The following is a 13,346-nucleotide window of genomic DNA, read 5'->3' on the forward strand; positions in this document are numbered from 1 at the left end:
ATCAAATTCTTTAGCAGGTTCACATCAGAGTAAACATTACTGCCATTTATTATAATAGAAGTAACTCTTTAATGATAGTTGGAAACCTATGTTAAATAACTTAATAACTGAACTAAAGGAATGCACTATTGATAAAGAAATCGTTTTGACTAGTTTACTTTTTCAAAATGAAACTAGTTGTCTGGGTCAGGTGGCTCAGTTGGTTGGAGTGTCGTCCCATACACCAAAATGTTGTGGGTTCGATCCCTGGTCAGGGTACATACAGGAGGCAACCAGTTGATGTTTCTCATGTTGATGTTTCTCTCTCCACCCCACCCCTGTCTTCCTCTTCCTCGCTCTCTAAACATATCCCCTCTCTCTCAAATCAATAAACATATCCTTGGGTGAGGATTTTTTTAAAAAGGAGAAGAATATAACTACTTGTAAAGCTCCCCACCCTCACCCAGAAAGGTCTAATTTCAGATCCTTGAATTTCTGTTACTTTCATATCAGTGTTCCATTTTAGGACCCTGATTTTCCCTATCACCCTGTTGGATTTCTCCCCCTTACCCTTTCTGTATCCCAAGGGTTCTGACAAATACACTTTTCTCTGCCTCCCTCTTCAACTTGGTCTCTCCAATCGTTATGGCCTTTCATTAATGTGCCATTTTTTTCCTACTTGTGGCCTTCACATTCCTCTCTGGCAGGTTAGTCTCCCCTCTCAGTCCAAAAGCAAGTCCACATGTATACTCCAGCCCCCTCTAACCAAGCGCCCAGGGTCAGGGTGTGTTTCACTCCTCTGTCCTGATGGCTTTCCTGTGTGGCTCAGAGGCCTGTTCCTACAGGAAACTCCCCAACTACCCTTGAACCCAGGCATCTGCTCTTCTTCCCTGCAACCTCCCCCCAAACATGTTACCAATACATATTTACCTTTAATGACTCCTTATAAGTTCTTTGAGAGCACCGAATTTTTCTAATGGTTTAAAGATTTCTTGGTATTGTCAATAGCCACAGACTTTCATTAAAATCACCAAAAGTGCCAACTTCCAAACCACAAATCATTTTTAAGTGTGTCCAGAGGTGTGCTCATTAATGATTCTGTTCTGACAGTTTCAAAAACAGTTAAAAATGGTTTATTCTCATTTTTGTTTGTTTGCACTAGCATCCAGCTACAGAGGCACCTCGGACTACAAGCGCCTAGTAGCATGTGCTAGGTGAGTGCATTTCCACAGAGGGGACTATAAACTTCAAGAGTTCACATCTGCCATTATGCTATTTCTTTACGTCCTTTTGGAATTTAAGATGACCAGCAGATGCAAGTTGTTCATCTGTGTAAATGTAGAACATAACAGGTATTCTTAAATAGCTATTTACTGTACAGAACAGCTTTGGGTTTTGTTCATACATAGCTTTTCCCCCTGTTTTTGGCCATCTTCTAATTCAAACACTATATGTTTTTTTCTTTGTCTTTCAGAAAGGTAGAGATGTGATATAAGTATTAAGAAAAGAAAAGAAAACGATTCTCTTATAAGCAGCTCCTACTCTCTTGTTTAGAAAGATAACCTGCGCCCAGCAAAATCCCTGGCCAGCATCAGGCAGTGGTTCTTGGCTCAGGCTGCACATTGAAGACAGCTGGCCCGGGAGGCCTGTACTATAAGGGGCCTGCCCTCCAGAAGATAATCCAAAGATTATTCCAGTTTTTTTTTATCCCTCCTCATATAGCATGGGGCAAAAGTATGATTACAGTTGTGAGTATGAAAAACACAGAGTTTATTCTTGTGTTGTTATTTATTAATTACTGTATCATTTTCCATACACACAACTGTAAGCCTAATTTTTCCCCATCCTGTATAAAAAAGCTGTCATCAAAAACTCATTCATTTGAATTCATTGACAGGAGGCCTAAGTCCAGATTGTTGATGCACAAAAGAAAGCAAATGGAGATGCAATATTGAATATTCTATAGTTTGGTTTTTACAAACTGGGAACAGAATGTTCAAAAACGCCGGGTGGCCTGGCTGGTGTAGCTCAGTGGATTGAGCACAGGCTGCGAACCAAAGGGTCGCTGGTTCGATTCCCAATCAGGGCACATGCCTGGGTTGCAGTCCTGGTCCCCGGTGGGGGCCACGTGAGAGGCAACCACACACTGATGTTTCTCTCCCTCTCTTTCTCCCTCTCTTCCCCTCTCTCTAAAAATAAATAAATAAAATCTTTAAAATACACACACACACACACACACACACACAATCTAGGGGAAAAAAGCCAGGTGGAATATTAGTTCTGTGATGCTGAAGTTACATTGGATAAATTATAAGAGTAATTGTATAGTACTTATTCATGTGAGAAATTCTTTGCCTTCTAATATTCTCTCTCCTGATATAAAAAATGCCAGTACACAGTTTCTGTGTTCAGAGTCTCTTTCATGTATTAAGTTTTTCACTCTCTGTTGTATTTATAAGAAAAGAAAAAAAGGATTTTATATCTCTTCTTCTCTTGGAACAAAATGCCTTTGGTAAAGAGTGCTGCCTTTGGCAGCAGGCAAAGGGCTTCTTGAAAGGAAGGTTTCCTTCCGAGGTAGAAACCGTCACCGTAGCAATCAATCGCCAAGGCTCTAGCAACCTTTCATAGATACTTTCCACTCAGGAGGCCCTTTTCCATCCTGTTGACAGAGTCTTTGCATCTGTGAACAAGAGTTCTCTGCTTCTGGTGACACTCACCCTTCCAATTATGGACATGTCCAGATGTCATATTACATTCCAAGTTGCTTTATATTCTGTGAAAATTGTTAATCTGGTGAAGAATGGACTTAACATTTTTATAAGCCATAAATCTTATAATTTAAATTATTATGGTAAATATTACACCTAAAACTTTGAATAGGGTCTACTTTGTATACGCTCTATGAAGTGTGATTGGGGACAAGAGATCCTCTACCTACCCCCTAACTCAAGTATGACCTCCCATTTCACCGATACTTACTCATTTAGGTGAGATCAATTCAATTTTCCCCATATGAAGCTGTTTTCCCAGTTTCTTCCTTTAATCCTGATTGTTCTTTCAAGTTACACTCTTGAATGGCCAGGTACCTCTGAATCATGTTGAGGTGAAGCTGGAACCTGAAACTCGGTCTTTGCAGGACTACACTCACTCTGCCACTGTCCCTAGTCCTGGGCCCACCAGCTTGCCCCTTTTTACTCTTCCAACTCTGCTTCAAAGTTTAGAATTATAAAGATAAATTAAAAACACAAGTTCATATTTCTTCATGGTTAATATTAGTAATAAGAAAATGAGCTCTAAAAAGGGAATATGATTTGTAGAAATCTGTCAGTAGAACTGGGATAAAACCCAAGTTTCCTGGTGTTCTTTTCTCTCTTACCAGAAAAAAAAAACCAAAACCCCAAAATCTTTCATTTCACTCCTGTCACCTTACTCCTTATCTTCTCCACAAGCACAATTCTTAGGCAAAGAATAGTCCTTAAAACATTTTTTTTAAATAGAGTGTTTATTGTGGAAAATTCAGAAAATAGAAGCATGGAAAAGAGATAATCACTTATAATCTCACCATACAGAAAAAATAGCTGCTAATATTTTAGCATATTTCCTTCCATTGTTTTCCTGATCATGCTCATTGAATCTTTTCCCCATATACAACTAATTTTCTTCTTTGAATATTCTCTGTTGGAAAAAATACAAAAATGAGAATTAAGAAACACGCAGCTCTGGAGCTAACCAGTAATGTGACCTTTGACTGAGTGCCTCACTTTCATCCTCAGTTTCCTCAAGGAGTTAATTAAGAGCCCGGACTGAATGGCTTCTATCTCTTCCAGCTCTGTTGAGATTAACTGTCAAGTGGGTAGAGTTAGTATAGATGACTAAATGGCCTCTTGCAACTTAAAGTTCAAAGGTTGCTATCCATATATTGTAGTGGAGATCCAACTTTGATAATTAAGGCCTACTAAGGAATATGGCCTTTTCTGAAAGAATCTTATCTATTTATTTACTCCATTTTCTAATCTCTAATTATTTTAGCTACAAGCCCAGCAGAGACGAATCATCATCCGAGTCCTCCCACACAGTGATGGACATCGCTTTGCCCACTGGAATCAATGTGAACACAGACGACTTAAGAGCTGTGAATGTTTTTTTTTAATATTATTATGAATTTTGGGGTTTTTTTACTGCATTATTTTACAAAGATATTTCTTTCATTCTAGTATGTCATTTTTCATAGAATTACCCAGAATATTGTTTCCAAACCAATGATCTACCTAAATTTGGATTTTTCAGTGAAGTTGGTGCTAGTGTAAATGGATTCTTGTGGTGTTGTGAGAAAGGAATTGCAAAGGGCATTTGCATAGGAGAAGTTTGAGTGTAGTGGCAAGATTTTGGGGGGTGAAGGGAACTCATACACTGTCAGGGATGTAGAAGGTGGGCACGCTCTAGTAGCAACTGCTCTGAGATCCTTGATAATCCTCCATGTATTTTCTTGGTTTTGGGGAATGAGCAGGATTTCTTTCAAACTATCCAACTGACCTCCTGGTTTTCCCAGGGTTGTGTTGGGCCCTCCCCCTAACCAATCCCTTTCCTGGATTTTCTGGGGTTTTATGCTCTTATCCAATCTGATTCCCCCCACCCAGGTTTTCCTAGGCTGAATTCCACCCTTTTATGTCATCATTTTGGCTTCAATTCACATGCTCCAAAGTTCTGCTGCATCATCTGGCTTCTACTGTATACGCACTTACCTACCCCTGTACCATTTTGGCTTCTACTGCATGTGTGCCTAGCAAAGGAATTTCCCTTGCTGTTTTTATCCCTCCTTCAGTAGTCCCAGCTAATCCCAGCTAATGACTGGTAGCCATTTTTTCCTGCCCACTTTGGGAATTAAGTCCCCTTGGAGGACAAAGTAGCTGGCCCCTAGGGATCCTGTGAATGCTGTGGCACCATCGTAAACCAGGCTTAATATCCCATTCAGCTCCCTAGTGAATCAGGTTTAATGTCCAGTTCCATTTGCTCCCCTCCTTAACTAACTAGCTACTTACACTAACAAAGTGAGGGCACATATTTCCATGGCACAAAAACTGTGAGTGCATGTGATAACATGTTTCAACTTTTTAAAGAGAAGGAGCTGCCCTTCAACTTCTTTGATTAGTGGCTTATATCCCCATGATCTAACATCTCATCGGGTGAATGCATTTAAACAAAAAGATCATAAAATTAAACTCACGCTTTTCTCTTTCCTCCTTTAGCTTGTGGAAAGTGTGGATCAACTATTAACTGATTACCAAATCAAAGATGGACATGTTATTCTGCAACTGAATTCAGTAGGTTCTACCTCCCATCATTCTTTATTTACTATTACCATTCAAAATGTACAAACTAAAATATTATCAGTCTCTTCTCTCACATAATTTCCTTAAACCTTGAATTTGCCAAACAGATTCCTTCAGATGAGTTCCTCTGTGTTCGATTTCGGATAGTTGAATTTTTTCAAGTTGGGTTTCTGAATCCTGCTACTTTCACAGTGTATGAATACCACAGACCAGGTAACCAACTCTACTCTGAAATTTCTTCAGAGGACTACTTTGTAATCATTACAAAACCTTTATAAATCCACTAGAGGCCTATAAATTTTGTATATTGCCTCTTCCAGCCTCACTCTTCACAAAAGTCCCAACTTGGACATATAAACTATAGCAGAACTTTGAGCAAATCATTTCACCTCTCCCGTCCTCAGTTTCTTTATTGTTAAAATAACCAAATCAGATTGCTCTCAGATTTTAAATTCTTTGCCTCAAGTTTATTTTTAGTGCTTATTTTCATTGCACCTCTCCTTTTTAGAGAAGCCCAGTTAGTCTCTAACTTCTTAATCCTCCCAGAATCAACTTCTACTCCACCTATATTCTCATCACATTTTGCAGAGAGCTCTGTCAGGGTAGTTGTTACATTCACATTGCATTGTAGTGATTTGTTTGTATGTCTTTCTCAGACAGAATATTTCCATCGATTGTGTACCTATTATCTAACACAGTGTCAGGTACATAGTGTGTACTGATAAATGTTGAATGAATGATCCAAATTTAATCACCCTGCCACTTCTGAGAATATTAACTGATTGGAGAGCTCTCTGGTTCGCAAGACAGATAACTCCACTTTGGACAGTTCTAGTTCTTAGAAAACTCCTAGCATGAACCAAACTCTGATACTCATTCATTCTAGTTTTAACTTCTGAAATTACATAGAATACACTTAACCTCTCTTCCCCTTGAGAGATAAAATACATGTGCACACACACACACTTCTTTTCTTCTCCAGTCTAGACAATTACAGTTCTTTTAATAGACTCTCATGTAACATAATTCATTTCCTCTCCTTCATGGAAGCACCAAATATGTTCGTTCTAAGAAATGAATGTTGAACAGTAAAATTTCAAGCGCATAAGGGAAGGTCATTTTGAGGATAGAGGGGCCCATGCCAGGACAAGCAATTCAAAATTTAACCTCCATGAGCCTTTCATACAAAAAAAAGCATTTGGAATTGGTGATGTCTGAGACCCCATGAGCCAGACTCCTGGGGTGATAAATGAATGCCTGTGTGTTGATCAGGCCCCTCTCCTAACCATGCTTTCATTGCCACAGAAAAAAAGTGTACCATGTTTTATAGCACGTCTGACAGCCAGCTTCAGAAAGTCTGTGAAGGAGCAATGTGCAAGTGTGTAGAAGGTAAACGTTTTTTAACGTGTTTTAAAGTTAATCCAGGGCTAATCTGGGGGAAGCTGTGTGATAAACCATCATCCCTCAGAAGTAGAAATGTAATCTCAGCCGACTGAAAGCTGATTCCTTGAGCACTGTGAAACTATGTCTCCACAACTCCCGAACAACCTGATAGTTTCTACCGCACAGAGGTGGAGAAACACTATCCAGATGGCTGTTGGCTACCAGAGGGATAATGTGATGTGAAGTTCCTACTTTTCACCTGGTCTTTCTTATGTAATAGGACTACAACCAAAGAGAAGAGGCTCCCCTCTCTTTCCCCATGTCCTCCCCAGTTAGTGAATTCTCCATTCGGTCTTTACAAATCCAAGGCAGCCTTTTCGGCCCAGAAAAAGACCCAGAGCTCACAAATAATCACCTGTCTTCATGAGGGTCTGGGTTGGTTTGGTTTTATTTTGTTTTTCCAAATTCTTAATATCTACTCATTCCTTGGGTACTTGTTGCACCATTTTATAACTATAAATCAGTGACGTTACCATTTTGTTCCTTCAAGGGACATTTGATTAAATTTAAAATGGGAAAGTTTCCTCCATTCTGCAGTGGAAGCATATACATTTCTGAAAAGCTGATGGGGGAGTGGACTCTCCATTCTAGGAATAAGTCTCACGTTCAAGATTTTGCTTTTATTTGTTTTGTTTTGTTTTTGCTTTATATACCATTTCACTTTATGGAAGAGGAGAAAATAGGCCTTAGGAGTCTAGTATTTATAAGATTATGTTAGTTTGTCTCCTAGCTCATGGGCACTGTGTTTTCTACCATAGAGAGTGTGCTTCCTTACATTAACCTTTTACCATTTTTCACAAAACCCAGCTGACTGTGGACAAATGCAGCCAGAATTGGATCTGACAATCTCTGCAGGTGTGAGAAAAGACACAGCATGTAAACCAGAGATTGCGTATGGTAAGTTCAAAAGTTCAGTATATGGTTGCATTAAACATGACATTTTATGAATACACAATCGGTTAGGAAGATCAATGTCATCATGTTGTGATCATGTAGATACAATAGTCCATATATTCCTTTGAAGGAAAGTACTGTCAGTTTTCAGCATTAACATGCAAAGTTGTTTATCCTTCAACAAGAAACCTGATTTTCATTAAAAATTATGGAAGTTATGTGCACACCCAGCCAAGATACTTTACTGCAATAGATCCCATTGAATTAAAGGCTCTAAAATATAATTAAAGAGACTTTTTGAGAAGGCACAAAGGTATAAGATTTTACTCATAACTCTATTCTTCCAGTCAGTGGAGCAGAGGCAGAGACAAAGGTGGTTTTAGGGTTTGGTTTAAAAAAAAATCTTCAAAGACACAGTAAAATATCGATACTAAATAATTTTTAATATATGTCAAATTTCAGTGCATGTTTGAGACTCCCCGTTTCGGAAGGGTCATCTCCTTCTGGCTGTCCAGAGCCCAGCACTAATTAGATGCCCACGTGCAGTTGTAGTCTTATCTCAATTCCTCAGAGAATTAGCTGCTTTATGTTCTATCCATAGTTTCTCATGTTTATTTCTGGATTTTTTTTAAGAGAAAGGGAGAGCACATTGTACACTATGTCAAATCTTTTCTTGATAATTGGTAGGGCACTATTTACAAATAAAAACTCAGCACAGTTGATTTGGCGTTCTGTGTTTACCAACTGCTTTCATGAAGTTTCTCATTGAAGTCCCATAAGACACTTTTGAGGTAACAGAGGATCATCCTTATTTTACCAGTGAAGAAACTGAGGCTCAGGGAAATGAAATAATTTTCTCAAAGCTATGCAGGAAGTAAGTAGTAGAACTAGGAGCCATCCTGGTCTCCAGTATGATTTTCATATATTACACTAAATTATCTTAATGGAAATACAGCCATCAGAATGATTTTTGTGTGGTTTATAGTCTTTCTTTCCTTTTATTCATCTTGATTGTTTTTAAAAAACTAAAAAGTTGCCCAAGTCAGCCAATACTCACTGTAGTTTTTAAAACATGTTGAGGTCTGAAACAAATATTATATTATTTTAGCAAACAAAAATTTCATGAAATTCTTCCTTCCACTTTAGAACTATTTAAACTCTTAACTGTTAGAAATTTTAACACAGCGAATAAATGCAAGCTGGAATTAGTTTATTACATTAAAAAATAACTTAGTGGGCTTTTCAGGGAACTCTGGGGTTCTACTGGAATAATAGAATAGAAACAAAATAAAATAGTTTCCTCTCTCCACCTATGCCCATAGTAGGTACATTGCTCAAATCCACCATAAAGATTTATGAATCTAAAATTCAGAACAGTTTTCACCTATTTTAAGCTACTAATTTCAACAGCCTTTTTTCCCCCAATGAGTTCATTCATTCATTTATTATGTCTTTTCTTGAAAGTAATAAGCTAAATCCAGATTGCACTTATTCTCTGTGTTAAAATAGGTTTCTGATATCTAGCTAGCTTGCTATGATCTGAAAAATGGACAAACATTTTAGGTCATTCATCCCCATCAAAAGCAAAAATATAATGGTCTTTTCTCAAGTCACATGGAAGGGATGGGTCCCTTCAAGCTGGTCATTCCAGAATTGAGGTCAGACACACCGTAGGCACCTGAATGAAGAGAACCAGCATAGGGAGTGGCTCGTGTCAGAGAGCTGCCAATCCAAGCAAAGTCAGAAAACAGAATCCTATCAAAAACCAAAGATCAAAGCCAGGGGAGGTATCCAAGGAACTGAAGCAAGAGAAGAAGGAGTCTCACAAGGCGAGCCTGAATGATAGACGAAGGCCCCACTGTGGTTGTGCAGAGAAGGGAGAGGCTCTTCAAAGCTCCCCGTGGGCATGGTCTGCTAATCTTACAGGATCAGAATCTGAACTTTATGTCTAACAAAGCCTCATATTGTTTGTTTTGTGTGTTTCTGGCTTTTAATTTAATATTATTCTTATCCTAGCCAGCCTGTTCCATAGCAGTGGCCAGGGCTAATGATTCTGAGTGGAATGAGAAATTAGAGTAATGATTGGTAGAATCAGACTGAGAGTATCTGGGAAGGCTTCTTGGAAGAAGAAATAAGATCCACCTCACGCTGCCCATGAGAGCTTTCCATGCTTCCTTTCTCATTTGCTTGACAAACTCTGGCCTCCATTGGACATGGCATCAGTGGTATTTAGTATGAACTGTTGTTTTCTTTTTTACCAGCTTATAAAGTTAGTATCACATCCTTCACTGAAGAAAATGTTTTTGTCAAGTACACTGCAACCCTCTTGGATGTCTACAAAGCTGGTGAGAATTCATTCAACAAATACTTAGTGCTTACTATGTAACAGGCATTTTATTAGACACAGAGGATGCAACGTGAATAACACAGTCAGAGTTAGTGTTTTCATCAAGTTTATGTGCTATGTAAGGAGACACATTTTTAAAGAAAGGAAATAGACAGATAAATTAAACAATTATAAAAATAAAACAGCCCCGTTTGTAAAGTATGTTAAGAAATATTTGCATACTTTGTTACCTCTTCATTCTGGGTGTACATTCTTAATGTATGTAAAATCTAAAGTTATACAAATATCAAAACACCACACATTCAACAATTTATACAAGAATCCTGAACTATGTAGTTCAAGGATAATAAATTGGTGCTTCTCCTAGAACACAGTGTGCTTAGAGTAGGTGAGGATATAAATGATAAAAAGATTAGTGATTGGAGAAGCTGAGGTGAATTAACTGTCCTCTCTTCACCCGAATATGCTTGGAATTTTCCATAAAAAAATGTTTTAAAAAATAATGGTAAGGCGCCACACAGCCACGCTGCTAACCGCACAGGGGTGAATTGGCCGATAGTGCTGAGAGTGTTGTTTACGTGTTGCTGCAGCAGGAAGTCCTATGTTAATGGTGATCAGAAAAGCCGAAGAAAATTGGCCTGAAGTCATATATGTACACTCGAATTTGTATTACCAGTGGCATTGATTGTTTACACAGTCACTGTTGTATGCTATTTACCAACACGTTCAAAAGTTTTTTCAGGATTTAGTAATTAAGATGACTCTGCCAGAGTTTGATAATTCACCAACTCTGTTGTTTTTAGCTACCAACTACTTTTTAATTTTGCTATACAACATATAGAGATTAATATTGTTCAACTGTAGAGTGGTTCTTTTAATTCCTGTTTCTACAAGAATAATAATAACAAGCAAATATATAGTGCTTACTTTATACATAGTTTTAAGCACTTTTCATATATCAGCCCATTTAATCTAATGACAGTTCTACAAGGTAGGTTTTATTGTCATGCCCATTCTTCAGATGAGGGGGCTGAACACAAAGAGCATAAACCATTTGTCCGGGGCTACACAGCCCGTAAGTGGCAGAGCTGGAGTATAACCCAGGTGCCCGAGTCTGAAGTCTTTTTTTTTTTTTTTTTTTTTTTTTTTTTTTTCATTTTTCTTTTTCTTTTTTTTTTTTAATATATTTATTGATTATGCTATTACAGTTGTCCCATTTCCCCCCCCACTCCACTCCATCCTGCCCACCCCCCTCCCTCCCACATTCCCCCCCTATAGTTCATGTCCATAGGTCATACTTATAAGTTCTTTGGCTTCTACATTTCCTACACTATTTTTACCCTCCCCCTGTCTATTTTCCACCTATCATCTATGCTACTTATTCTCTGTACCTTTCCCCCTCTCTCCCCCTCCCACTCCCTTAATGACAACCCTCATGTTCTAGTTGTTTGCCTAGTTTGCTCTCGTTTTTGTTTTATGTGTGGCCGTTAATAACTGTGAGTTTGCTGTCATTTTTACTGTTCCAATTTTTGATCTTCTTTTTCTTACGTAACTCCCTTTAACATTTCATATAATAAGGGCTTGGTGATGATGAGCTTCTTTAACTTGACCTTATCTGAGAAGCACTTTATCTTCCCTTCCATTCTAAGTGATAGCTTTGCTGGATACAGTAATCTTGGATGTAGGTCCTTGCGTTTAAACTTGGGTAATGTAATTATGATGTGCCTTGGTGTGTTCCTCCTTGGGTCCAGCTTCTTTGGGACTCTCTGAGCTTCCTGGACTTCCCGGAAGTCTATTTCCTTTGCCAGATTAGGGAAGTTCTCCTTCATTATTTGTTCAAATAAGTTATCAATTTTTTGTTCTTCCTCTTCTCCTTCTGGCACCCCTATAATTCGGATGTGGGAACGTTTCAAGGTGTCCGGGAGGTTCCTAAGCCTCTCCTCATTTTTCCAAGTTCTTGTTGCTTCATTCTTTTCTGTTTGGATGTTTGTTTCTTCCTTCTGGTCCACACCATTGATTTGAGTCCCAGTTTCCTTCTCATCACTATTGGTTCCCTGTACATTTTCCTTTGTTTCTCTTAGCATAGGCTTCATTTTTTCATCTGTTTTTCGAATAGATTCAACCAAGTCTGTGAGCATATTGATAACCAGTGCTTTGAACTGTGCATCCGATAGGTTGGCTATCTCTTCCTCACTTAGTTGTATTTTTTCTGGAGCTTTGAAGTGTTCTGTCATTTGGGCCATTTTTTTTTTTTTTTTGTCTTGGCGCGTCTGTTACTTTAAGGGGCGGAGCCTTAGGTGTTCACCAGGGCGGGGTAACGCTGGTCGCTGAGCTGTGACGCTGTACGAGGGGGAGGGGCCGAGTGGGAACAATGGCGCCCGCCTCACTCTCCTCCGGATTTCAATCCTTCACTCCGCTACCCACAATCAAACTGGGCCACTCTGGTGCTGGTTCCCAAGTAAGTGGGCCTGTGCACACTCTAGGCCCCTGTGGGTCTCTCCAACAACCTCTTCTGTGAGGCTGGGAGTCTCTCCTGCTGCTGCCCCAACCCCCAGGGGCGCTATCAATCAGAGGTTTGAGGCTTTATTTCCCGGAGCTGGAGCCCTGGGTTTCACGGTCTGCTTCGTTGCCCGCCATTCGTCAGGTTTATCTGTGGGCAAATTTGGTGCCGCGGGGTGCTACCCGCTGCTCTGCCTGCCCCACTCTCCGCCACTCTGAGTCCGGCCCTCTCGGTTTATCTGCGCAGATGTGGGGCCGCAGGGTCTGCTAGTGCTCGGACTGCCTGCGCCATTTGTCCCACACTCCGCCAGTCTCAGTCCCGCCACAGCCACGCGAGTCCTCTCCACCCCGGTGCCCGTCTCCGCCCCTCCTACCAGTCTGGATGAATGGTTATTTTCTATTTTCTTGGTGTTGGTCCCCCTTGCTGTTCGATTCTCTGTCAGTTCTGGTTGTGCGAGGAGGCGCAGTGTGTCTACCTACGCCGCCATCTTGGTTCTCCCGAGTCTGAAGTCTTAACCACATGGACATCGTTGCTCTTCAATAGCTATTAGCCTCTCCATATGAACTTACACTCACTAATAAATAGCCAGGAGGGGCCGGAACACTTAGGAGAGTTTATAATGGTGACATGTAACGTGAATGTGATAAACTTACTTGTATGTCTCTCAGGCGAAGCTGCTGCTGAGAAAGACTCTGAAATCACCTTCATTCGAAAGGCAACCTGTGGTAATGCTGATCTGCAAAAAGGAAGACAGTATTTAATTATGGGTAAAGAAGCTCTCCAGATAAAACACAATTTCAGTTTCAAGTAAGTCACCAATATTTTGGAGTCTCAGGTTTTCCCTCCAAAATTG

The 13,346-nt window shown here is 39.7% G+C and overlaps 1 protein-coding gene across 4 annotated transcripts in view; it reads left to right on the forward strand.

The window, feature by feature from the left end:
- C5 (complement C5) overlaps positions 1–13,346 on the forward strand; it is an 86,784-nt gene that overhangs the window by 72,610 nt on the left and 828 nt on the right. For all 4 annotated transcript variants that reach the window (XM_053921153.1, XM_045196958.2, XM_053921160.1 and 1 more), the window contains exons 33-40: positions 1,142–1,193; positions 4,009–4,111; positions 5,226–5,300; positions 5,417–5,522; positions 6,615–6,698; positions 7,560–7,649; positions 9,908–9,991; positions 13,162–13,300. In XM_053921153.1, coding sequence (XP_053777128.1) covers positions 1,142–1,193; positions 4,009–4,111; positions 5,226–5,300; positions 5,417–5,522; positions 6,615–6,698; positions 7,560–7,649; positions 9,908–9,991; positions 13,162–13,300 — 733 coding nt within the window. The remainder of the gene's footprint in view (positions 1–1,141; positions 1,194–4,008; positions 4,112–5,225; positions 5,301–5,416; positions 5,523–6,614; positions 6,699–7,559; positions 7,650–9,907; positions 9,992–13,161; positions 13,301–13,346) is intronic.

The sequence above is a fragment of the Desmodus rotundus genome, chromosome 1 (assembly GCF_022682495.2).
Source record: "Desmodus rotundus isolate HL8 chromosome 1, HLdesRot8A.1, whole genome shotgun sequence".
Lineage (NCBI taxonomy): Eukaryota > Metazoa > Chordata > Mammalia > Chiroptera > Phyllostomidae > Desmodus > Desmodus rotundus.